General features: G+C 52.2%; 1 protein-coding gene across 1 annotated transcript in view; it reads left to right on the top strand.

Annotated features, from left to right (window-relative positions):
- TBC1D10A (TBC1 domain family member 10A) overlaps positions 1-22,838 on the top strand; it is a 31,128-nt gene extending 8,290 nt beyond the window's left edge. Inside the window, exons 2-9 of the mRNA XM_058531767.1 lie at positions 11,370-11,469; positions 15,766-15,873; positions 19,216-19,322; positions 20,021-20,135; positions 20,215-20,280; positions 20,972-21,161; positions 21,281-21,435; positions 22,037-22,838. Of these exons, the coding sequence (XP_058387750.1) occupies positions 11,370-11,469; positions 15,766-15,873; positions 19,216-19,322; positions 20,021-20,135; positions 20,215-20,280; positions 20,972-21,161; positions 21,281-21,435; positions 22,037-22,504 (1,309 nt within the window). The 3' untranslated portion in view covers positions 22,505-22,838. The remainder of the gene's footprint in view (positions 1-11,369; positions 11,470-15,765; positions 15,874-19,215; positions 19,323-20,020; positions 20,136-20,214; positions 20,281-20,971; positions 21,162-21,280; positions 21,436-22,036) is intronic.
- The last annotated feature ends 194 nt before the right edge of the window (positions 22,839-23,032 follow it).

Below are 23,032 nucleotides of genomic sequence, written 5' to 3'. Positions count from 1 at the left end.
GAACCTTGTGGTGTGTGACTTAGGTACGTCCTTTTACCTTACCAGGGGCTAATGGTCCCTGTTTTTCATACAGCACTTACATATGTGTGCAGCGGTTTGCTAGGCTCAGGGGGTACAGAGCCCTCTAGGCTCCCAGAACTTAGAGCCTAGCAGGGAAGTCAGACATTCAACAAGCACCTAGTTAAAAGGTGTGGCCTGTATACAAAAGGATTGTGAGGATCAAATGAGATAACTGGATTAGGAGTATAGTGTAAACAAAGAGTGCTGAACAGGGTCAGGAGACCTGAGTCCTAACTAGCTGTGTGACCTTGAGAGAGTTGCTTAATCTTTCTAAGCCTCAGTTTCTTCCACATATAAACTAAGCCAGTTTTAAGTGGATGATGTTGAAGAGCTCTTCTGCTTCTAACATTCTGAGATTGACCTTGGAGTATATGAAAAGTGCTTTGAGAAGTTTTTTATGAGGTACTACACAAGTGCAAGGGGTTGTCATGGCACAGCCCAACAGAGGCCAATGCTTCCAGCATGCTCTGTTCTTGTGAGAGGACCTCTCTTTGTGTGTAGACCAGTGGCCCTCATGTCTTTGGAAGTATAATCAAATCAAAGGATGCTTTGATTTGTCTAGCTCTTTAGTCTGCAAAGTGCTTTCATTCCCGTTACCTTGCAGTAATCCTTACAGGAACAATAGGAAATCAGTAGGGTAAGTTTTATTTTACTCTGTTTACAGACAAGGAAACCAAAGCTGAGCAAGTTATAGAACTGGGCCTGGAACCCAGAACTTCTCCTTCCCAGTTTTCTCTTACTAAAGCTGATAGCCACTGTGTGGCCTCTCCTCCGCATCCCTGTCTCAGCCTTAGGACTTTAGCCCAGCCCCAAGTGTCTGCACTTCTCCCTAGTAGGCTTCTTGAGGTGTTTTTGTTGTTGAGTTGTCATGATGGATGGCATACTTCCTGTCCTAGGTCTCCACACACAGCCCCTCACTTGCACCCTAAGACAAGGCAGGAGCAGCTGGGTAGTGAGGGGGCCCAGGAACATAGTATGGAGAACTCTTGTTCCTCCTCAGTGCACTCTGGGCCCTGGACTCTGTGTATCCAGAAGTAATCCTTTCCAGCCAACCACTTTTGGAGGATGCTGCTTTTATCCCTTCCATCTCTGTCTTGGTTTCACAAAAAAAGAGAACCTGAATTTGGTCCTGGAAGAGCCCAGGTTCAAGACAGCAGCAGACCTGGCGTCAAGTCCTGGCTCTGTCACTTTCTAGCCGTGTGACCTCTCTGAGTCTGTAAACAGGCCAAGTAGTGTCATTGGGTGGGAAATGTTACGAGGATTAAGGGAGGCAATGTTGGTAAAGCACCCAACACACCCAACACAGTGTCTGCCACAAAGTAAGGGCTCCATGGTACATGGTGGCTCTTATAATTTGAGTGTGAATTATCCTCTGAGGTTCATTTCAGGACTTAGGCATAATAGTGAGAGAACAAGGGAGTATGGGCGTGAAGATCCAGATTCCCTCATGTGCTCTGCCCACCTACCCTTGGGCCTTGGGAGTAAGGCAGGAGCCAGTTCCACTCAGCTTGTGGTCTGGAGCTTTCTGGCCTCCCAGAGCAGGTTGGGAATCCCCCCATCAGTTCCTCATTGAATCATTTGGAACAGAGTCCTCAGCGACCGTGCCTCTGAGCACGGTTTCTTCATTTGCAGAAGGGGGTTGATAATTAGAGGACCTATCTGAAGGCCTGACCTTTCTTCTCCTTGGCCTGTGAAGATAAAACAGAAGTGTGAACAGAGGTGGGTCTCTTGAAAGATTCAACTCAAAGCATACAACCATAGGGCAGCCTGAGGCCTCTGCCCTCCTGGGTAGTGGCAGTCACTTTGGGAAGGACTCAGAGTTTGCTTCATAATTACCACCACCCTCCTTCCGTGTTCCTTGTGGACTTTCATCCTGGGCTTCCTGTCCTGACTCTGAATGACCCCCTCCATCCTCTTGCCATAGTCACATGGTAACACCATTTCACAGAGCAGCCTGCATGGTGAACTAGGCTTTCACTGACACCACCTCATTTAATTCTGTGAGACATAGCCATCATCATAATCCCCATTTTACAAAGGCAAACACCAAATCCCAGAGAGCTAAAGTAACTTGCCAAGCATCACACAGTTTATGGCTCTGAATCCACTAAGCTCCAAGCTCCCCAGCAGTAAGGCTTGTGGGCACCCAGCCTCGTGAACAGCACTCAGTGCTGGAGTTGAGTGACAGCAGGAGAAGAGCAGGGCTTCTTCACCTCCCAGGGCTGTCCTCTACTCACCCTGGACCTTGGAGAGTTACTGGCTTGCTGAAAACCTGAGTTTCTTCATTTGCAGAAGGGGGTTGATAATTAGAGGACCTGTCTCGTGGGCTTGATGTCAGGATTAAATGAAATAATGTAAGTTAAGTGCTGAGCACTGTGTCTGGTGCATAGCAAGTGCCTGGTAAGTGTTATAACAGACATGCAGTTATGTTAATTGAATATTGGGATTATAATGTTGTAAAAGGCCATCATCAGACACATCTGTGGTCAGCCCTGTGCTGGACTTCAAGGAAATCCAGAGCTGGTATCTGGCCAGAGAGGGAGTGCCCTTTATCAAGCACTGTCTGTGTTTTACCCACCTGATCTCAAGGTAGAGGACAGTGTTCTCATCTCACTGCGGAACCCAAGGTCACAAAGCTAATGAATCTGTCAACACACATTTACTGAGCACCAGCTAGGTACCAGGCTCTGTTCTAGGCCCAGGACATACTGCAGAGAATGAGACCAGCACAGCCCCTGCCCTCCAGGAGCACACCTTCTTGTGGAATGCTGCCTCAGCAGAGCTGATAGTTGGGTGGAGAAGCCGTCCCCACTCCACTGGATGGCTCACATTCCCCAAACAAGCCGTGCCCTTTTCTGTTGACTTGTGCTTGCTCATACTGAGTCTTCTGCCTGGTGTTCCCTTTCTCCTTTCTCCCCCTGGCCACTTCCTGTCACCCTTCAAGGACCATCTCAAAAGTCAGCTCCCCTTTAAAGCTTTGCCTAAACACCCCCACCCCCACCCTGGGGGCTTCATGCAGTCTCCTAGCACCTTCTACATGTTTCTACGAGCGCACTTCTATGTGTGCTAGTTGTTTACTCACCCACCTGTCTCCTCTGCCAGATTGACCTGCTCAAGGGCAGGGACTGCATTTTATTCATCTTTGTAGATTCAGAGCCTGGAACACAGGCTCTAGAGAGATGTGTATGGAATATAATGAGGTGCTGATTGTGTTCTCTCCCTGGAGTAGTTAGGAAAGGTTTTGTAGAGATGAGAGAGATTTCTGAATGAGGCGTTGGAAGATGAGTGGGGGTAGGGGTGAGGGAGGGCAGCTCAGAGAGAGGGCCATCTAGAAATGGGGCTGGGGAAAAAAGAGGGAAGTTTGAAGGGAATGGGAGGGCCCGAGAGCCAGGGCCTGAGGTTTCTATTGGACAAGGAGGGCAGTAGGGAGCCTTAAAGGAGTCTAGCAGAGGAGGGACCTTATATAAGCAGTGAGTCAAAACTAATTTGGTAAGATCAATCAATAAGATCTAGCCATTTGGTAAGGATGGGTGAGAGGGCCATATATGAGTCAGGGTGGCCCCAGGGACCTGAAGTGAGATTGTGATCTGAGGACCCAGTTGTTGATGGGAATTTCAAGCACTACTCTCTCTGCCTGGTAGGGGTAGGGGTTTGGGGAAGGGATGTCTTCTGTTAAGAATAGTCTCCATACCTTTCTGCAGTTGTCAGAGAGAGCTGCCCAGAGGGTTTCTGTTGTGGTCTGTGCCTTGCCCTAGCTGAGTGGGGGTGGGGGAGGGTGGATTCCTTGCTTTTTGGAGCCAGCAAGCTTGGTGCCTAAAGGAGCCATTTCTTCCGTCCGACATTGAGGGGGTGGAGCTGAGCAGAGTGGAGAGCTGGGCAAAGGCCCAGGGCACCGGGGCCGGTGGAGGGTGGAGAGAACCTGTTTACCACTGTGCACTGACCCAGGGCTGGAAGGAGCACAGCCAGGAATTCCTTATGGGAAAGGGAGGCAGGCTCAGAACTAGCTTGCACTGGGAGTCGGGGAGAATGAAGCAAGCTAGACTCTCTCTCACCCTCTCACTGGACACTGCCCTCCTTCTAAGCCAGGGGCTGCCAGGCCACAGGAGGGAGTGCCAGGCTGCTGCAGACCATCTTCCTTTTCCACACTGACTCACAGTGTGGCCTTGGGCAGATCACTTTCCCTCTGGGCTGCAGGCCTTCCCTGGCTGTCTGGGGAGGAGGTGGACTCACTAACACAGGCCTCCCAGCCCTGACCGTTGGCCGTTTGCACACCACCAGCCCACCCTCTCCTGCGTTCCAATTTCCTATCATCTGTTATTACAGAGCTGGCATAAAAGCTATTTATATTTTCAGTCATTACCACCTCTTAGGTTAATGAAGTCCAGAGGTTGTTACCCAGTGTGCAAAGTAGGTTAGCCTTTTGTTTATCCTCACTTCTTTTTCCAGTTCTGAGTGGGGAGGGGAGCTCCCTGACCCTTCTTGTCCCTGGATCTGTGATTGGCTGTGCTGTCTCTGCACATCCACTTCCCAATTTTCCACACTTTCATCTTGCTCACTCCTGCCCTTCTCAACACAGAGGGTAGTGGTTCTCTGCATTACTGGGTATTGAAGAAGAGGAAAGGGAATGTGACAGGTATTGAGGCCCTGTTACATGTGGGGCACTTTATATTTATCGGATAGTTTAGTGCTCAAGTGGCAGCCTCCACTTCCAGGCTGCGTAACCTGGGGCAGATTACTCAACTGTGCTGAGCTTTAGTTTTCTTGTCTATTAAATGGAGGTAATAAAAGCTACTTCCTTGGGGAATTGTGTGCATATTTAGTGCTTGCAGAGCTGGTACATGCCCAGTCCTGGAAATGTGTCAGCTCTTACTGCCTCGTGTGATCTTTATCACTGCCCTCTGAGGACATGGCATTGCTCCCATATTACAGATGGGGAACCAGAAGCTCAGAGAGTAGAGCAGCCTGTCTCATTTCACACAGCCATCAAGTGGTAGAGCTGGGATCCGAAGCTAGGAGTTACAGTCTGTCATTGAGTAAATTACTTAATCTCTTGGGGCAGTCAATTGCTTCATGGGTAAAATGGGGATAATCCTTCCCTGCTGCATGTGTATGTGGCTGTGTCTGTGGAACAGTTAGATGAGAAAAGAGATGTGAAAGTGCTGGATAAGCTGCAAATAACAGTTACCTAATAGCTACCATTTGCTGGCCACCCATCAGGCTGGGCCCTTATACACACTTATTCCTCATTGCAGTCCTATAAAATGCAAGGTGTGCGTTATAGTCCCACTTAAAGATGAAGACGTTGTGGACCAGCCCGGTGGCACAGTGGTTAAGTGTGCGCACTCCGCTGCGGCAGCCTGGGGTTTGCGGGTTCGGATCCCAGGCATGCACCGACACACTGCTTGTCAAGCCATGCTGTGGCGGCGTCCCATATAAAGTGGAGGAGGATGGGCACGGATGTTAGCCCAGGGTGGATCTTCCTCAGCAAAAAGGAGGAGGATTGGCAACAGATGTTAGCTCAGGGCTGATCTTCCTCACCAAAAAAAAAAAAGAGATGGAGTAGTTGAGACTTAGGGAGGGCAAGTATTTTGCCCATGGTCTCCCAGATGGAGGAGCTGGAATGGAAACCTAGGTTGGTTGGCTTCAAAGTCCCCTCCCTGTTCATTCTCCCCCACAGCCCTCCTGGCCTCCCCAGTTGTTGAGATGACGAGGATCAATCCTGTGGTCTGTGACCTTGGCCTTTCTGCTGAGGCTGTATTTCTCTTCCTTTGGACTGATTTGGAGAGTGAGGCTTGGAGGACGGGCTTAGACTGGTTCCTTGGGATCAAGTTTTATTTTCCACCATTGCATAAAGGAGTCGTGGGCATGGGCACCATATTTGGCTGAGTCTGCCAACCAGAGGGGCTGAGGTGTGCTTGGGCAGAAAGCAGACAACTGGAAGGACAAGGGGAGAGAGCCCTAGCCTGTGGTCTCAGTAGCCATGATCTTGTCCCTCTGACCTCTTGGAAGCCTCCAGCCTCTAAGTTTGGGGAGAAGGCTAGGGAACTGGGAGCCTGCAGAGCATTGGGTCAGTGGCATGTCACTGCCGCCTTGGGCCATAGCATGGCACAGCACAGCTAAGCCTATCTTTGCCTGAGAGCCCGACATAATCTGGGATCAGGTGTTCCCTGGCTGCCCACCTTTGTCTCCTCTGTGCCTCTCTGCTTCAGGAGGGGGCGGCTGGCAAATGGCACATTGCCCAGGCTTGCTATCTCCAACTGAGGTTGTGCTTGCAAGCTGTGCTCATCCAGCATATTGGCCTCCCTGAGCATTGCTAGGTATGGGCAGGCCACTCACTGGGGCAATCAGAACACTGGAGGAGGGGGTTAGACTGTCTCTAGGGGCTTGGGAGTCAGATACGGAGCCCTCGGCAGTATCTGAGAACAGCCTGATTTTCCCCCACAGCCTTCCCAGGGGAGTCAGAAGCAGCACATGAGTCGCTGTGGCAGAGGGAAAGCCCTGGTTCTACCACTTCTTAGCTTTGTGACTTTGCCCAAATCATACAGCCTCTCTGATTGGGTCAAGTTTCTCATGGACCAAATAGTCCATGAGACATGGAAATAGTAATTTATCTATGAGGGATCCACCTTACTGGGCTATTAGGGGCACAAATAAAACTACTGTAGGCCACACTGGCTTATAGCCCTGCATGCAATGCAGATGAAAATAATGATGTCATGGCAAAAACCAACCAGGCCCCTGTTGAACACCTGTGAGGTGCATGGTAGGAATTACAGAAGTTCAAGATCCAGTCCAGTTAGGAAGGGAAAGTGCTGAGCAATATGAGCAAGTTGTAATGAAGTGCTCGTTTCAGACTTCATGTCTTGATTCATTATTGATTAGTGCTGATATCAATTTTGGAGAATTGTGGCTAGCATTAAAAAAGAAAAAAGAGGGGCTGGCCCCGTGGCTTAGCGGTTAAGTGCGCGCGCTCTGCTGCTGGCGGCCCGGGTTCGGATCCCGGGCGCGCACCGGCACACCACTTCTCCAGCCATGCTGAGGCCACATCCCACATACAGCAACTAGAAGGAAGTGCGACTATGACATACAACTATCTACTGGGGCTTTGGGGGAAAAAATTAATTAATTAATTAAAAAAAAAGAGAAAGAAAAAAGAGGGGCCAGCCCCGTGTCTTGGCGGTTAAGTGCACTTGCTCCGCTACTGGCGGCCCGGGTTCGGATCCCAGGCGCGCACCGACTCACCGCTTCTCCGGTCATGCTGAGGCGGCATCCCACATACAGCAACTAGAAGGATGTGCAGCTATGACATACAACTATCTACTGGGGCTTTGGGGGTAAAAAGAGGAGGAGGATTAGGCAATGGATGTTAGCTCAGAGCCGGTCTTCCTCAGCAAAAAGAGGAGGATTAGCACGGATGTTAGCTCAGGGCTGATCTTCCTCACAAAAGAAAAAAAAAAAAGAAACAGAATATAATAATATATAATTAAACTGCTTTAGTACATGTAAGAGTAAATTGTTTCATAAAATATATTTCAGTTATATATATGTAATCTCAGTATAAAATGTTTCTTACTGTGGGTCTCAGTTTAAAAACTTTGAGAAATGGTGTTCTAAGTCAAGATGAAGGCCTGCAGGTTGCAGGACAGTTAATGAGATCTGGGCAGGCGTGGAGGCTGAGGGCTTGACCTGTAGGGACAGAGGAGTGTAGTGCAAGGGTAAGGAGCATGGGCTGTGGAGTCAGGCAGGCTTGGGTTTGAGTCCCGGTTCTTTCAGTTACAGCTACAACGCCTTGAGTGAGGCACTTAACCTTACTAAGTCTTGGATTCTACTTCTGTAAAATGGGGAGAATGATATTAGGGTAGGGTTATTATGAAATATACAGGAAATAATGTATGTAAAGCATTTAGGAAGAAATTGGTAAGTAGTAAATGATGTATAAATGGTAACTACTATTGCTGCTGTTATTGTTGAAGTTGTGGGTTTTATTATTATAAATATAAAATTTTATTGGGCCCTGAAAGGGTCAGTATAGTTCTGTGACTTGGAGTGGGGAGAGGGAAGAGCATTCCAGGTAGGATGGGTGGGTGACAAGGGATAAGCACATGTGTGCCTGGTATGAGACTGGTCTGGCTGAGAATTGTGCAGCCTTAGAAGGGGGTGTTGAGATTATAGATTATAGGTAGAAAGTACCAGGAAAATTTTGGCATTACTTGGGGAAGAAAGTTTTAACAGTAAGAACTTCACAATAGGGTGGCTTCACCTGGAGATAATGAGGCCACATTCCTGAAGGAGTTCCTGCAGAGGCTGGGCCACTAGAAAGTGTTCTCATTAGGTTCTTTTGGTTGCAGAAACTCCCTCAGGCTGCCTTAAGGAAAGCGAGGTTTTCTGAAGCATCCCCCATGGGCCCTTTGGTCCCTTAAACTGGCCATTTGGTCAGCTTTCCTGTCACTAGAAACTGGCTCATGCTCTCCCTGCACTGTCAGGAGGAAGCCACCCCAGGGCCTCTACACCATCACACTGTTTGCCCTGACCCCAGCTTCATCTCATGGCTCCTTTCTGGGCATCCTTTGAGGGTCAATTCACAATGCAAGCTGTTCAGTCATATAGAGAAACTGAGGCTCAGAGAGGGCAAGGGGCTTGCCTGGTCTAGAAGGGATTCCTATATCAGACAGCAGTCTGATCAGATGCCTTCTGAGATCCAAACTGACTAGACTGAAGGATATATGAACCTTCTAATTTTTGAAAAATGGATAGCCTGCAGCTCTTCAGGAGCACATCCTGTACATAAAGAGAAGTCTACCCACAGAGCATGTGATGTGCTGGGTACTGGCTACAGCCAGACCTCCTGTGTCTTCCTTCTCACCGTCTCCAAGTGGGTTAATCTCCTCTGCTGTTGGAGGAGAAGCTATTCAAATGACCATATTTCCTCAAAATTTTCCCAATTTAAAGTTTTAAAAGTCAATATGGATCTTTCAGTTGACATGTACATTTAAAGTAGTGGGTTTTTTGTTTGTTTCTGAGAACTTGCCAAATCAGTGGTGTAGCTTAAAATCGGTAGTGTCTTAGCATCCAAGAAATATGGTCGTTTGTTTTGTACCCAATTGAAATTCCGGTTTGAGGTTTAATGTTGGGGCTTTGAAATTGCCAGAGCTATTATCTGGCATCAGTTAAAAAACGCTGAACTTAAATGTGTTTCTCTGTGCGTCTGCATTTGGGAAAATGAGTATCTCTGAGGCCCTAAAGTCAGATCTTATCAACAAAGACTGGCGCGAGGGTTGAGGTGTCAAGTGGGCATGTATTTAATCACATGGGACTTCTTTGGAAACTGGTAATCTTGGTGAAAGCCCTTCCCTCTGTGAGCCTCAGTTTTCTCATCTGCTCAATGCGGGGATTGGATTAGCTATTATCCACATCCATAACTGCCACAACTTCCTATTGATTCAGTGTAGAGCACCCCCTTTCATTTAGTTAACTAGAAGGCTCATCCCCTGACTTGTATAATCGAGTGCTTCGTAGGTGGTAGAAGGCAGCATAGCCTGTGATGTGTGGGCCTTTGGTTTCCGCTCCCTGGGTGTTTGGAGTTGCCTGGAGACACGTGTCCTTTTGTAAATTGCGTGGTCTAAAGGCGTGGTCTCTGCTTCTCTCCTATGGGGAGGGAAAGGGTGTCCTCATACCCTGGTTCTGCCTCTAGGCGGTGAGAGTGTCAACAGTTCAAGAGGGAAGGGGATGGTTAGTGTTAGAGTGTCGAGGGGGCCAGGTTTGTCTCTCCTCAGCTGTTCAGCTCTCAGGCCTGTGCAGTTCCCCAGATAAAATGCACTGAAGAAGGGGACCTGCCCTTTTGTGTCTCAGAGGCCTCGGCTCTGCCAGGGCCCCTCCCTCTGCTCTTCCAACCAGTAAAAGTCACAGCAGTGCATTTCCTTCCGGCAGAGAGAGAATCAGAGAATCAAGGCCTGGGCCAAACCCTAGCCCCACCATGTCCTGTTCCTGAGACGTGTTCCTGTTCCTCCCAGCCGCCTGAGTGCCTTTGACCCTGCGCTCCTTTCTGGGAGGTCAGGCAGGACTGAGTGCAGGCTCTTGGCTAGGATCTGACTTGAATTTGAGTCCGGGTTTTTCCACTGATTTGCTGTGTGACTCTGAGCAAGATACCCCCTGGGTATCTTACCCAATACCCTGAAGTACTTTTTTAAATGGAAAACATAAAAAAGCAAATCTAAAAGATCCATAATCCACCACTTTAAAAATAATTTTAAGAAGAAAGTGTGTATGTTTGTGTAGAGAGGTACACACATTTGTTGTTGTTGTTTTTTTACTAATATTGCCCTGTAGGCTAAACAAGAATGCATATGTAGAATGCCCAGCCTACAAATGCTAGTCTCCTCCTTCTCTTTGCCGCTCAGAGTTATGGGAAGCCATGAATTCCCAGGGACTCACTCCTTGGAGGAAGCCCATTCACTTGAAGTGCCCTCTGGCTAAGCCAGGGATTGCCGCCCAGCCTGCCTCAGCTGCTTTGGTGCTGGTTCTGCCTGCCTGGGGTGGATCTCTATGCTGAGGTGTTTTCCCCACCAGCTCTAGTGGGCATTCAGTGCCCAGTCGAATGTCAAGGCCATGAGGCCTCTGTTCTGGTCACAGGAGTGCTTTCCCATAGCCAGCGCAGAAGCCCTGGCCCCAGAACAATGCTGGCACAGCTGTGATAGCTGCTCAGTTAGTAGATGTACAAATACAAGTGGTATTTGATGGGGCTTTGAAGTGTGTGTAGGATTTTGATAAGCAGAGATAACTTAGAGAGTGTTCCAGCAAAGGGACTGGCATGAACAAAGGTTGAGAGGTGGGAAAAGGCCAGGGTGTAATTGGGGAAATGATGAGTAATTAGTTTTGCTAGAGTGAAGAGGTGAGCATATTATTTCTGTATTCGTTTGACTAGGTTTTTTGTCCAGCTCTGCACCTTGCACGCAGGCCCTCTAAAGAGGCTAATTTATCGACACAGACCCGGGACAGGAATGCTTTGCTTTGGTGCACAGATGCAGGCTCTCAGCTCTCTGTTCCAGAGAGGCATAGTGACCCCTGGCCCCTTGACTTATTGGGGGAGTAGACACTTGAACCTGGTGTCCCTCTGGCCTGTGCCTTCCAGGGAGGGGACAGTGTTCCCTCTCCTCTGTGTTAGGGTGTTCCTGAGTTAGCAGCCCTGAAGGGACCTGCAGGGATGGAAGGCCGGGGGAAGAATGGAGGCCCAGCCAGGCTGGGACTGGGGCCTAGGCCAGGGCCTTTGCTTCTCTTGGCACTGCTGATGGGCCCTGCCCTCTGCTCCACAGGCTGGAGGAAGTCCCCCTGGAGGTGCTGAGGCAGAGAGAGTCCAAGTGGCTGGACATGCTCAACAACTGGGACAAATGGATGGCCAAGAAGCACAAAAAGGTGAGGGGCCTGGCCTGGGGCCTTGTGCTGGGAGTTAGCAGCCTGCAGAGGAAGAGGAAGAGGGAGAAACTGCATCAGCTTAGAGGGGCAGGGGCTTCTCCAACTGCCAGCTGCCTTAGGTGACCCCCATGTGCCAGCTCTGAAACGGGAGCAGAAGCTGGCTGGAGGGCAGGGCCAACCTTCACCTGGTCCTCCCAGATGACTTCAGACTCATGCAAACTTTGTCCGGGAGTCAAACTTCAAAGCTGCTCTTTGCCAAAAGCCCTTAGAGGCAGCTTTCCTCCGGCCCTCTTGGGATAAGTCCTTTTTGCTGCTTACCACCTATCAGAGAGGACTTTATAATACCAAGAATAGCTAACATGTGTTGAACATTTGTAGAGTGCTGGGCACTTGACTTGGATAATCCTTATAACACCCCAGGGAGGTTGACAGTAGTAGTATCCTCACTTTATGGATGACCTGTAGAATCAAAATTTGAACCTAGGCAGACTAATTTTAGTGCCTGTACTCTGTTTTTTTTTTTTTTTTGAGGAAGATTTGCCCTGCACTAACATCTGTTGCCAGTCTTCCTCTTGTTTTTTTTTTTCTCCCAAAGCCCTGGTACATAGTTGTATGTCATAGTTGTAGAGTTGTAGCTCTTCTATATGGGACGCCGCCTCAGTATGGCTTGATGAGCGGTGAGTAGGTCCACACCCAGGATCTGAACCTGCGAACCCCGGGCCGCCGAAGCGAAATGCATGAACTTAACTGCTATGCCACCGGGCCGGCCCCACTGCCTGTACTCTAAACCACCACAATAAGGGAACTTCACCCTCTAGATTAATTTAATGAGTTCGCTCCTGCCTCCTGGCCAAAGCAAAAAGAAAGAAAAGTAACCTCACAGTTTAATGGTCTTATAAAAATGAAAACACCCTTGGACCTTTTCTAGGCAGGCTATCTTTAGGCGCTAACTCTATCACCCGATAGGCATGTCCTTGCCCACCACTCTTACGTGTGTGTGTTGATGCCCTCGACCACCTTGACAGGATCTAGTTACTCCCTGGCCTAGTGGAGGTCTGCCCAGAGAGACCCTCACAGCCAGGGTCTCTCTGCACAAGTTCCCAGTGCGTGGAGTGAACCCACCGGCCCACTGTCGTCAGCTGACAGGGTGCTCCAGCCCAGGCTGGCACAGCTGGCTGCAGGGCCTAGCAGAAAGCTCAGGACTGAAGGTCAGGCACGGGCTTGGGTCCAGGCCCACTGCCTTCTCTCTTCATGCCCTTGGCTAGCTGTGTAACTTGGGGTGAGTCACTTCACCCTCTTAGCCTCAGTTTCCCTGGTCAAGTGGGAATGACAATCCTGTTGCAAAGCTCCCACGAGGCAGTGACTGTGCCCTGTGCCCATGGGAAAAGAGGTGTATCCAGGCCTGGGCTCTTTCTTGCTGTTCTTTGTGGGGTTTGGGGCACTCATTTTTTGCCTATTAGAAAATCTTTCTCTTTTTAAAATTTTTGTAAGGCAGCTGTTCCTCAGTTGCTTCATGCCTAACTCTGGGGTCTGTTTTCCTGCCTCACCCCTCAGGCTCTTACCCTGAGTTTCAGCTCCTTCTCCACTGTCTGTTGTGGTAACTAGTGGCTGGCAGGGACAGTGGCTCTGGCCATCTTGCCGCAGCCTCCCTTGCAAATGGGGATTCCAGAGGGGAGCTTTGGGGAGCTCCTCTCAGCAGAGCAGCCAGCACCACTTCCTCTTCCCCTTTGCTTCCCTGGCACTGTGGTTAGAGGCTGAGGGCTACCCCTTCCCAGCAGGGGCCACCACAAGAGGCTTCACCCCACCCTACCCAAAGGCCCTAGACCTCTGCTCTGCTCCTGTGGCCTCAGCTGTGGCCACACTGGCCCTGGGAGCTCTTCTTGCCTGGCTGTACAGGCTTGGGCTCTCCTTGTGGTCAGGAAGTCGTGGCACAGGAAGGACAATACCTGTTTCAGGAAGTGGGTCCAGACCAAACACTTCTGGACTCATCCTGAGTCCCCAGGAGGGGGACCCAGCCCTGCAGGGAGGCAGGGCTGTGGTTGGAATGCTATCTTCCCCTGTAGAGCTCTGCTCAAGCTGTGGCCCTGCCCTCCTAGAGTTCAGCAAGCAGGGTGCGGCCTCACTCAGCTGTCATCAGAGACCTCCTTTCCCGTGGTAATCCTTTATTCATCCTGTTTGCCAGAGCACTTTCTCGCTTTATCCTTACTGGTCCCCATCATTGCCTCCACCCTAAGGCAGGCAGGTGGAGATTGCCATCTCTAGCACTTCTGTGCTGAGGAGGATTCCAGAGGCCAGAATGGGAAAGGATGGCTGTACTCCTGGCTGTCACTGCCCAGCCCTGGGCTTGAGTGAGGGCTGGGCCTCTTTGAGAACCTTAGTGGACAGAAGGTGTTCCTGGGCTCCCCTGGGCAGGCCAAATATGACAGGGGGCTGTGATGATATGGGGGCTGGCTTGGCTAATCTTGGCCCTGGGGAGAGCCTAAAGGATCTGTGGCTCTGGGCCATACTGCATCCCTTTGCTAAAGCCAAGTGGCTTCCTTAAGATACCCTTGTCCCACAGCAGCAGGAAACTGTTCCCAGAGTCTGGGGCAGTTCCCTTCCACTCTCTTCCTCTCCTCACTTTGCAGGCAGTCCCAGAAGCTTGAGCTTGGCTCCTCTGACCAGCCACTCTGCTTTTCCCCCACTGCCCTCAGCCTGTCTCCTTCCTGGTTCTTGATTCTCTCTGACCCTTGGAAAGTTTTCTCTTGTTTGCATTGGTCATCAGGAAGGCTGGACCTTCTATGCTGCCTCCTCTGAGAGTTTCCAGCAGGACTGTTTGAGGGGGTTTCCAGGGAGGGGAGGTTAGGTATGAGCGCAAGGCCCTGGGGCTTGTGTGTCAGACATCCTTCTGAGATGGAGGGGTCGAGAGGAAGCCATCATTTACTGAACATGGACAGTGTGTTAGGCCCCATACTAGGCACATTTTTTCCCCCTTCTAATAGAATCCTAAGTATTCATAGATGAGAAGTGATTGGCTCAAGGACAGTGCTGGATTCAAACCCACATCTGGGTGCTCTTCTCATTGCCCTGAGCTCCCATCTCCTTCATTCCAGGCCAGACTGCTTAGTGCAGGGGCTGAGGGAAGTGTCAATGGCCAACTCCCCAACCCTATTCTGTAGGAGTGGTGCCATTGCCTTTGCCCTCACTCTCCTTGACCCTTGGCCTTGAGGTCAAGGAGGACAATCAGGGTAGCTGCCTCAGAGCCTCATTCCACCCCAAGCCCAGGGGGAATTGCCTCCCTGCCTGGCTCTGAGAGGCCAGTGAAATGGAAAGTGCATGGGCTTGATCCCTTCAGCCTGTGTGCTGTAGCTAGGAGGTAGTGGGATCCCTGACAGTGTGACCTTAATATTTTTCCCACTCTTTGCCACAGTTTCCACATTTGTAAAAGAGATGATGGTTTTTTAGACTGGGTTTTAGTAGTGGAAGCCTTTTTCTGATGAAAACAGCTAGCACATGAATTGAGCACTAGCTCTGGGTCATGAGCTACCCCAGACTCTTCCTCCCTCACCTCTTGCAGTCTGTGAGTGGTGGGGAAGACCTGTACCATCTTAGCAAAGGCTGGGATCAGGACTTGCACCCAGGCCAGCTGCTTCTGCCTCAGGCTGGTGATCATGGGAGCTCAGGGTCAGGGAGAGCAGAGGAGGGGATTCTTGACCAGAGCAAAGAGGGAGCCATTCTTATCAGCGCCCGTCTTCCTTCTGAGTTCTGCCGAGATCTCTCCTCTCTAGGCTGGCTGTGTCCTGCCACACAGCTGCTTAAACAAATATCCCTGTGAAAGTGCCTGGAGCCACATCTCTGGGCACATTCTCAGTCATCTCATGAGCTACCCTCCCGGTGGCTGCAGCTGTGCTCTGCACCCTGCAGATCCCTCCCTAGTGACATCCTATGGGGCTCCTCCAACTTGTGTGGTTCCATTTTGATTCAGAAAATGGTGATAGGGATTCAGAATTCTGTGGTAGATCTCAGGAATACCTGTGTTGTCACCGGACCAGTGGACATGGGGACTCTGCCATCACCTGGTGGCAGCATATCTAATTGCAGTCACACTCCACCGCCCTGCCCCCCACCCCCTCGGGCCCCCAAATCATAGGATCTGCATTTTAGCAACAGTAGGAAAGTTTTCTTTTCTTTCCTTTTCTGCTCTTGCTATTGTACTCACCAAAGGCTGGCCAAGCACTGGCAGAGGAGCTAAGCTGGCTTGCAGCCTCTGGGGTTGCTGCCCAGGTGCATGGGCACAGCCCTCATTTTGACTTTCAGATCCGTCTGCGGTGCCAGAAGGGCATCCCACCTTCTCTGCGAGGCCGTGCTTGGCAGTACCTGTCAGGAGGCAAGGTGAAGCTGCAGCAGAACCCTGGAAAGTTTGACGTGAGTTGCCCTTCCTTCACCCTGCCCTTCCTTCTGTGTCTCTTGGCGTCCTCCCCATGGCAGCGATCCTCCCTGTGCTCACCTGGACCTCTGCAGTATGAGTGATGATGTAACCACCATCAAGTGCCCAACTGCCCTTCTAGCTCTTTCTCTTAACAACTACTCAGGTTTGCTTTCTTGGGCTCAGTGGGCCACCTCCCAGTTCTTGGTCCTCAGGAGGGGACACTGAGACCACTTCCCTGACTGCCTTGGGCCCTGTGCTCTGGGCCTTTGGGGTCCTGCTCAGCAGGACCACAGAACCCTAAACACTTCGTGGTTTCCCATCCTCTACTCTTTCTCCTGCCTGGTCCAAGCCTGGCCAGACATGGTTCACCTGTGTTGCTTAAGGGGTTGTCAGCCCTGGGGATGGCCAGAGCCAAACTAGTATCCTTAGGGGTCAGAAGCCAGTCAGAGAGGGTGCCCTCTGCAGCCATGTGTTCCCCTCCCCAACCCTATCCATTGTTCCCTGTCCCATGGCTGCCAGGGTAGGAACACCCCTCCATTCATGGGGCTTCTTGGGGGCTGGGCAGCTCCTCCAGCCTGCTCCCTTAGGGAACTGTGGGAGGCAGTTGGCTTACCCGGGGTTGCCCCGGCTTACCTGCCAGACCTGGCCCCAGGCATCAGGGTTTCTCCCAGGATCTTGGGACTGGTGACAGGCAGACAGTGAGACAGAGCTGCCAGCCACCAGCTCTTTGTTGACATACCTCAGGCTTCAGCAAACATTCCTGTCCTACCAAACCTGTTCCCTGAGAAGGGTGGGCAGGGCAGGGCAGCCTAGAGTTTCTGCTGTTGATCTGGAGTGGGTGAGAGCTGTTTGCTGGCAGCACTTGGCCCTGGGGGGTAGGGGGCGCTGGTGGAGTGTCTGGCTGGGGACAGCTCTGAATTACGGTGATTAGACTGTCCCACAGAGCACCAATACTAGGCCCCACTGGCGCGGTCTCTCGACTCCAGAGTCTTACTTCCAGTGGCTACATCTCTTACTTCCAGGGGGCTGCATCCTGGGCAGAGAAGGACGCACACGGGTGGGAGCCTCACCCAAGTCCATAGCTTACCTCTGGCCACCAGAGCACAGGCATGAGAGCCGAGAGCTTGAGCGGTCCAGCTAGCCTCCTGTTAGCAGATGTGAGCAGCAGAGCATGGAGCTGTGTGTGCATTATGTGTGTGTTGAGTGGTGCATCTGGAGAGGAATTGGCCACCCCTTTGTAGTCTTGAAGGTTGCTTGTGGCAAGAGGTAGATTTGCTGAGAAAGGTCTTCAAAATGCTCTGAAGCAAAGTAGTGGGTCCCTGAGGTAGTCTTGGGAGCTGGAACAGTGGTTTTTGAGTGGCCTGGAAGGACTTTGCCTGTGGGTGATGTGGAGGAAATTGACAGGGATGAGAAGCTCTCTCTGTGATCCCAAAGCAGGGGTACGGTGAGGGGGCTGCTGGTGACAGCACGTAGCTATTCCTGTGCTCCCTCACAGACCCAGGTGGCCAACCCCAACCTCAGCTGTCAGGGCAGATTCTGCAGCCCCTGATGGCTCCTTCTTCTGCACTGGCTATTTCTTTCTCTTTCCTTGGGCATGGCAGGACCTTCTGTCCTTTTCTTACCTGGTTTTGCTCCCTGGCTTCACCTCATGATGGCACCAGCCCCTTCAGGCTCTCACAGAGGCTGTGGTAGCGGCATCATCTGCCACGGCCCACACCTGCCTTTCATTCCCAGTGCCTTTCTCCCCACAGGCCCTTCAGCTACATGTTTTCCTTTCTTACCAACCCATGTGTGGTTGAGCACCTTGGGCTGCTGAGGTACCAGGTGAGCACATCCCAGGAACTGACTTTTTAGGTTCTGAGGTCCCCACCTCACAGGAACCCTTAGGAGAACTTGTGGGACCCTTCTCCCCTTTCTGACAAAACAAACCTGCATTGTACTCAGACAGTACCCAGCTCTGGGCCTGACTTGGGGGGTGCATAGGACTCACATAGGCCTCCATCTTGAGGGTGTGTGGGGCTCTAGAGGTGGGGCTCTCCACCTTTTCAGCTGTATGCCTACCCAAAGACCTTCTGTGGGAGCCCCCAGTCCCTTCCTCCACCCTCCAGCCTTCACCACTCTGTCAGCTTTTTCTCTCAGTACTAACTCGCTCGTGTCAAGTTACCTGGCACCCCAAGTTCTTCAGTTCAATGCTGGGACATCCCCACTGAGGAGTCACAAGAGGGAACGGGGCTTGTATGAAGTCATCTGCTAGTTAGGGCCCGGGCCTGGGTCTGCACCCACTTGACGTGTTTGCTGAGGATCTGGCCTTCCTCTCGGGGGCCTCCCCTGACCCTACCCCAACCTTGCAGGCAATGTGTACTTAGTCTGCTCCCCTGTTCAGCTCTCTGAGTTTCCTTTTTATTGATTTCTTCTTTCTTGTTTTTGAAGTTGAGCTATACATACATAGAGTAAAATGTGCAAACCTTAACTGTGCAATTCAGTGAATTTTGACAAATAGTACATATCCATGTCTCCAACATGGAAATAAAGATATAGAACATTTCAAATGACCAAGAAAGGATTTTTCTTTGTGTAGTACTTTGTTTCTATAAATGATACTCATGCTATAAAATGTTCACGGAAGTTCAAAGAAAAGAGACAACTTTGTTGAAACCCCAGCACCCAGAGATGGCTCTGAGGTTAAGGGTTTGACAGATGTCATGTCCTTCCAGACAGTGGTCTGTGCACATCTCACAAACACACACACACACACCCCTACCTACCTGAGTAGGTGACACCACTTGCACAGGGAGACAGGTAGCAGAGGAGTTGGGATTGGTGGCTCTGAGGCAACCTGGCTTCCAGGCCCAGCTCCACCATTTTTCTAGCCACTGAGGCCTAGGGCAAGTGACTTTTCTTTGACCCTCATCTGTGAACAGTATAATGACAGGACCTGTCTTTTGGGGTTGAGGAGAAGAGTCAGCGAGGCCCACAGGTGGCGCAGAGCAGTGCTAACAGGTGGTAGCTAGGCTTTGGTAGTAGCCTTCCATCTTAAGGATGTGACACAAGGTGTTTAAGTGAGTCCTGAGTGATTAGAGGTTATTTTCATCCACAGCTATGATGGACACTCTTGCCCACGTGGGTCCTCCTGGAGCCAGGATCACCCCTTAGGGTTTCCAGGGCCCTTCCCCACTTGCCTCTTTGCCTCTGCCCAGGCTTCCTGACCTCAGGAAGGCCCAGTCCATGATGGGATTGGGTAGGCAATGCCCCTGGTGGAGGGCTCCTCCAGTACTTGAGACAGTTGTACCTCGTAGACATCCTTATCTCCTAAAATACACCCATGACCTTGCTTCCAGGAGCTGGACCTGTCCTCCGGGGACCCCAAGTGGCTGGACGTGATTGAGCGTGACCTGCACCGACAGTTCCCTTTCCATGAGATGTTTGTGTCCCGGGGAGGCCACGGGTGAGCAGGCTGGGCATGGTAGGCTGGAGATGGCTCTAGTCCCTGTCCCTCGGGGCAGAGGAGGTAAAATGAATTTGAGGTATCTAGGGGGCCCAGAATCTGGGGGCCCCAAACTCCACTGTTTGGTTTGGTTTGAATCTGATGCGTCCTCTTAGCATTTCCTCTTACCTCTGGGGCAACTTTCATCATTTACTCCCCAGAGTGTTAGAGCTTGCCTGCCTGGCCCTCTTCCGAAAACAAGTTTTGGTAGGGAGAAAAAGGGTTAGAGAGAGTTGGGTGGGCAGAGGGTATGTAGGAAGGAAGAGATGTGGTGGGCCAGGGGACCAAGACAGACACCTGGAACAAAGCTGTCCTGGCCAAGGGGCCATAGCTCCCAGGTGAGAGGCCCACACTTCCAGCCTCCAATATGGCCTTACCTTGTATCTGGCATCTTGCCCTGGTCTTGCCCTCTGCTTTCTCTTTGAGCCTCTGCTCTCACCTGTCAAATGGGGGAGCACTTCCCTGCCTCTATCCTCTGGTGGTGTGAGAGCCTGTGTGCTGCAGTGGGAGACTGACCTCTTGGTGACCCCAATCAGGTCACGTCCCCTTTCCAGGGGAGTGCAAATTCTGAGACAAGGTCTGGTCTAGTGGGACACAGGTAAAGGCAGAGTGTGGCAGAGTCACACCTGTCATCCCTGCCACACTTGGCCTCTCCACAGCCAGCAGGACCTATTCCGAGTGCTGAAGGCCTACACACTGTACCGACCTGAAGAGGGCTACTGCCAGGCCCAGGCGCCCATTGCTGCTGTCCTGCTCATGCACATGCCTGCTGAGGTACCACCAGGCCCTGGGTGGGCGAGGGGCCGGGCAGGGAACACCTAGCAGGAAGGCCTCACATCTCTCTTTCTCACAGCAAGCCTTCTGGTGCCTGGTGCAGATCTGTGAGAAGTACCTGCCCGGCTACTACAGTGAGAAACTGGTGAGTGCTTGCCAGACTTGGGACCTGGCCTGGGACCTGCCCCAGGCTGGACACCCTTTGTGGCCTCTCCAGGCCTTTCTCTCCACAGCCACTCCTGACTCCACTTAAAACCTTCCCAGCCTTTTGTTGCTTTCTGGCTGACATTCCCAGGCCTGCCAGAGTCAGGTCTCCCAGGTTCCAGAGTCATCAGTTCCACACTTGCCTCCATCTCTGCCTCCAGCTGTCCAGCAGCTCAGCAGGATCACAGTTCCTCCAGTGCACCAAGTTCCTCCCTGCCTTGGCCTTGGCATAGGCTTAAACCTCTGCCCCTTTCCTGCCCGTCCTTCCCCTGATAACTCCTCCTTTCCCTTAGCTTTCAGCCCTCAGGGAGCTTTCCTTGACCCTGACACGTGGGACCTCCAGCACACGTTCACCCAGCGTTCCTGTTCCTGCCATGTTCTTGCCACTTAGGCCCCCTCTCCCTAGTCTCTTTGCTCCTGTGATTCATCTCTGTCTGCCCCTTTTTACTTCACGCTTCACAAGGGGGACAAGCTGTGGCTGGTTTGCTCATCACTGTATCCCAGCACCCAGCATGAGGCTGGTACCCTGCAGGCAGTAGCTGCCTGAGGAATGAACGAAGGCTGCCTGGTGCTGGGGGCCAGGGCATAGTCCCCACCCTGGTCATAGCTCCATGGCCTCGCTGTCCCCCCAGGAGGCAATCCAGCTGGACGGGGAGATCCTCTTCTCACTGCTGCAGAAGGTGTCGCCTGTGGCCCACAAGCACCTCAGCCGGCAGAAGATCGATCCACTGCTCTACATGACAGAGTGGTTCATGTGTGCCTTCGCCCGCACCTTGCCCTGGAGCTCTGTGCTACGTGTCTGGGACATGTTCTTCTGCGAAGGTACTGGGCTGGGCTTGGGGGAGCACCCCTACCCCCAGCCCAGCCCACAGGGGGCCTCTATTTCCAGAGAAACTCCCTAAAGGCCCCCTTGCACTCACCACCTGCCCCCCCCCACGCAGGAGTCAAGATCATCTTCCGGGTGGGGTTGGTCCTGCTGAAGCATGCGCTGGGCTCCCCCGAGAAGCTCAAAGCCTGCCAGGGCCAGTACGAGACTATTGAGCGGCTGCGGAGCCTCAGCCCCAAGATCATGCAGGAGGCCTTCCTGGTCCAGGAGGTGCGGCCCACACCTTCCCCTCACCACTGGGAGGGAGGGAGAGATGTGGGGGCCCTTTGAAGGGGGCCTGGTAACCCTCTGCCCTCGAGGGTGGGTCACCATGCCAGGCCCAGTGATCAGTAGCCCAGGATGGTGTGAGTAGACCTCATCCTTCTATCTAAACAAGAAGAGGGGCCACAGAGAGGCCTAGGTTTGCAGGGCCTTGTCTGTTCTGAACCACTTGGGAATGAGAGGAGCTGCAACCCATCACCCCCTCTTCCTCCCTGGTGCCGCATCCATGGCCTTGGCTTTATTTTCCCTTTTTTCTGTCTTTGGTGGATTTTTGTCTCTCGGGCTGTAATGATGTGACACCTAGTTAGGCAAGTGGACTCATGAGTTGTGGGCAGCTTTCTCCTCTGAGGGACTGGGTCTCAAGTGCCTGGCTCACCTGGCAGTCAGCTCTAGGACTTGTGACCACTGCAGGGACCAGACCCCCATCCTTCCTAGGGTCAGCCTTTAGTGACCAGGGCTGGGGGACACTGAGAGAGAACAGGGGCCCAGGCTGGGAGGCAGAAGGGGAAGGTTTTTCCTGGTGCCCACCCGCCTATCACTGCCCCCACAGGTGGTAGAGTTGCCAGTGACAGAGCGCCAGATTGAGCGTGAGCACCTCATCCAGCTGCGGCGCTGGCAGGAGACCCGGGGTGAGCTGCAGTGCTGCTCCCTGCCCAGGCTGCATGGTGCCAAGGCCATCCTGGAGGCGGAGCCAGGCCCCCGGCCTACCCTGCAACCTTCACCGTCCATCCGCCTGCCCCCAGACGCCCCCCTCCCTGGCTCCAAAGGCAACAAGCCATCCAAGCAGACCCAGAAGGAACAGAAGGAGCAGCGGAAGCAGGCAAAGGCGAGTGGTCACCTGGACAAGCCCCCGACCCCAAGTCAAGCCAAGACGGCGTCTGCAGCGGGAGATGCATGTCCCCCACAGGATGTGGCCCTGAAGGACCCAGTCTACCAGGACCCTGGCCTCCAGGACTCAGCCCACCACTGCTCCCAGGAGAGCCTGACTTCCCAAGAGAGTGAAGACACCTACTTGTAACCCCGGCAGCTTGGGCCTCCAGAGCGTGGTCTCTACACACCTACACAGTTCACAGACTGACACTCTGGGGCCTGCCCACCCTCTGAGGGCCTGGCTGCTGGGCCCCCGGGTGGCAGAGAGTCTGGCTGGCCCAGCACAGGTTCTACCTGAGCCTCCTTATTTATTTTCTCCAGAGTGGAGCTTGGGCCAGCCTAGCTGGGGCAGGCAGAAGTGAGGGCCGATGGGCGGGGCCTCGGCTCCCTCCTCCTGGGGGGATGCTCTCCAGGGCCAGGGCGCTGATATGAGGGGAGAGTGGGGTGGAGGGTGGGGTATTTTTTGTGTAAAATAGAAACATGGTTTTGTACAGAAATAAACAGTCTTGTGTAAGAGCTGTTGTGCAGGTAGGGACCAGGAAGGGGTGCCACCCCTGGTGCCCAGCATCTCTTCTCCACACCCTACAGAGCCCCTCATCCTGGCCCCAGCCCAGCACCAGAGCCTCTCTGAGAAGTACCTTGCCAGAGGGGATGCCAAATCCAGGGCCAGATCCTA

Source organism: Diceros bicornis, chromosome 35, assembly GCF_020826845.1.
Source record: "Diceros bicornis minor isolate mBicDic1 chromosome 35, mDicBic1.mat.cur, whole genome shotgun sequence".
NCBI classification, from domain to species: Eukaryota; Metazoa; Chordata; class Mammalia; order Perissodactyla; family Rhinocerotidae; genus Diceros; species Diceros bicornis.
The sequence above is the reverse complement of the archived record's forward strand: the minus strand, read 5'-3'. Positions and strand labels throughout refer to the sequence as shown.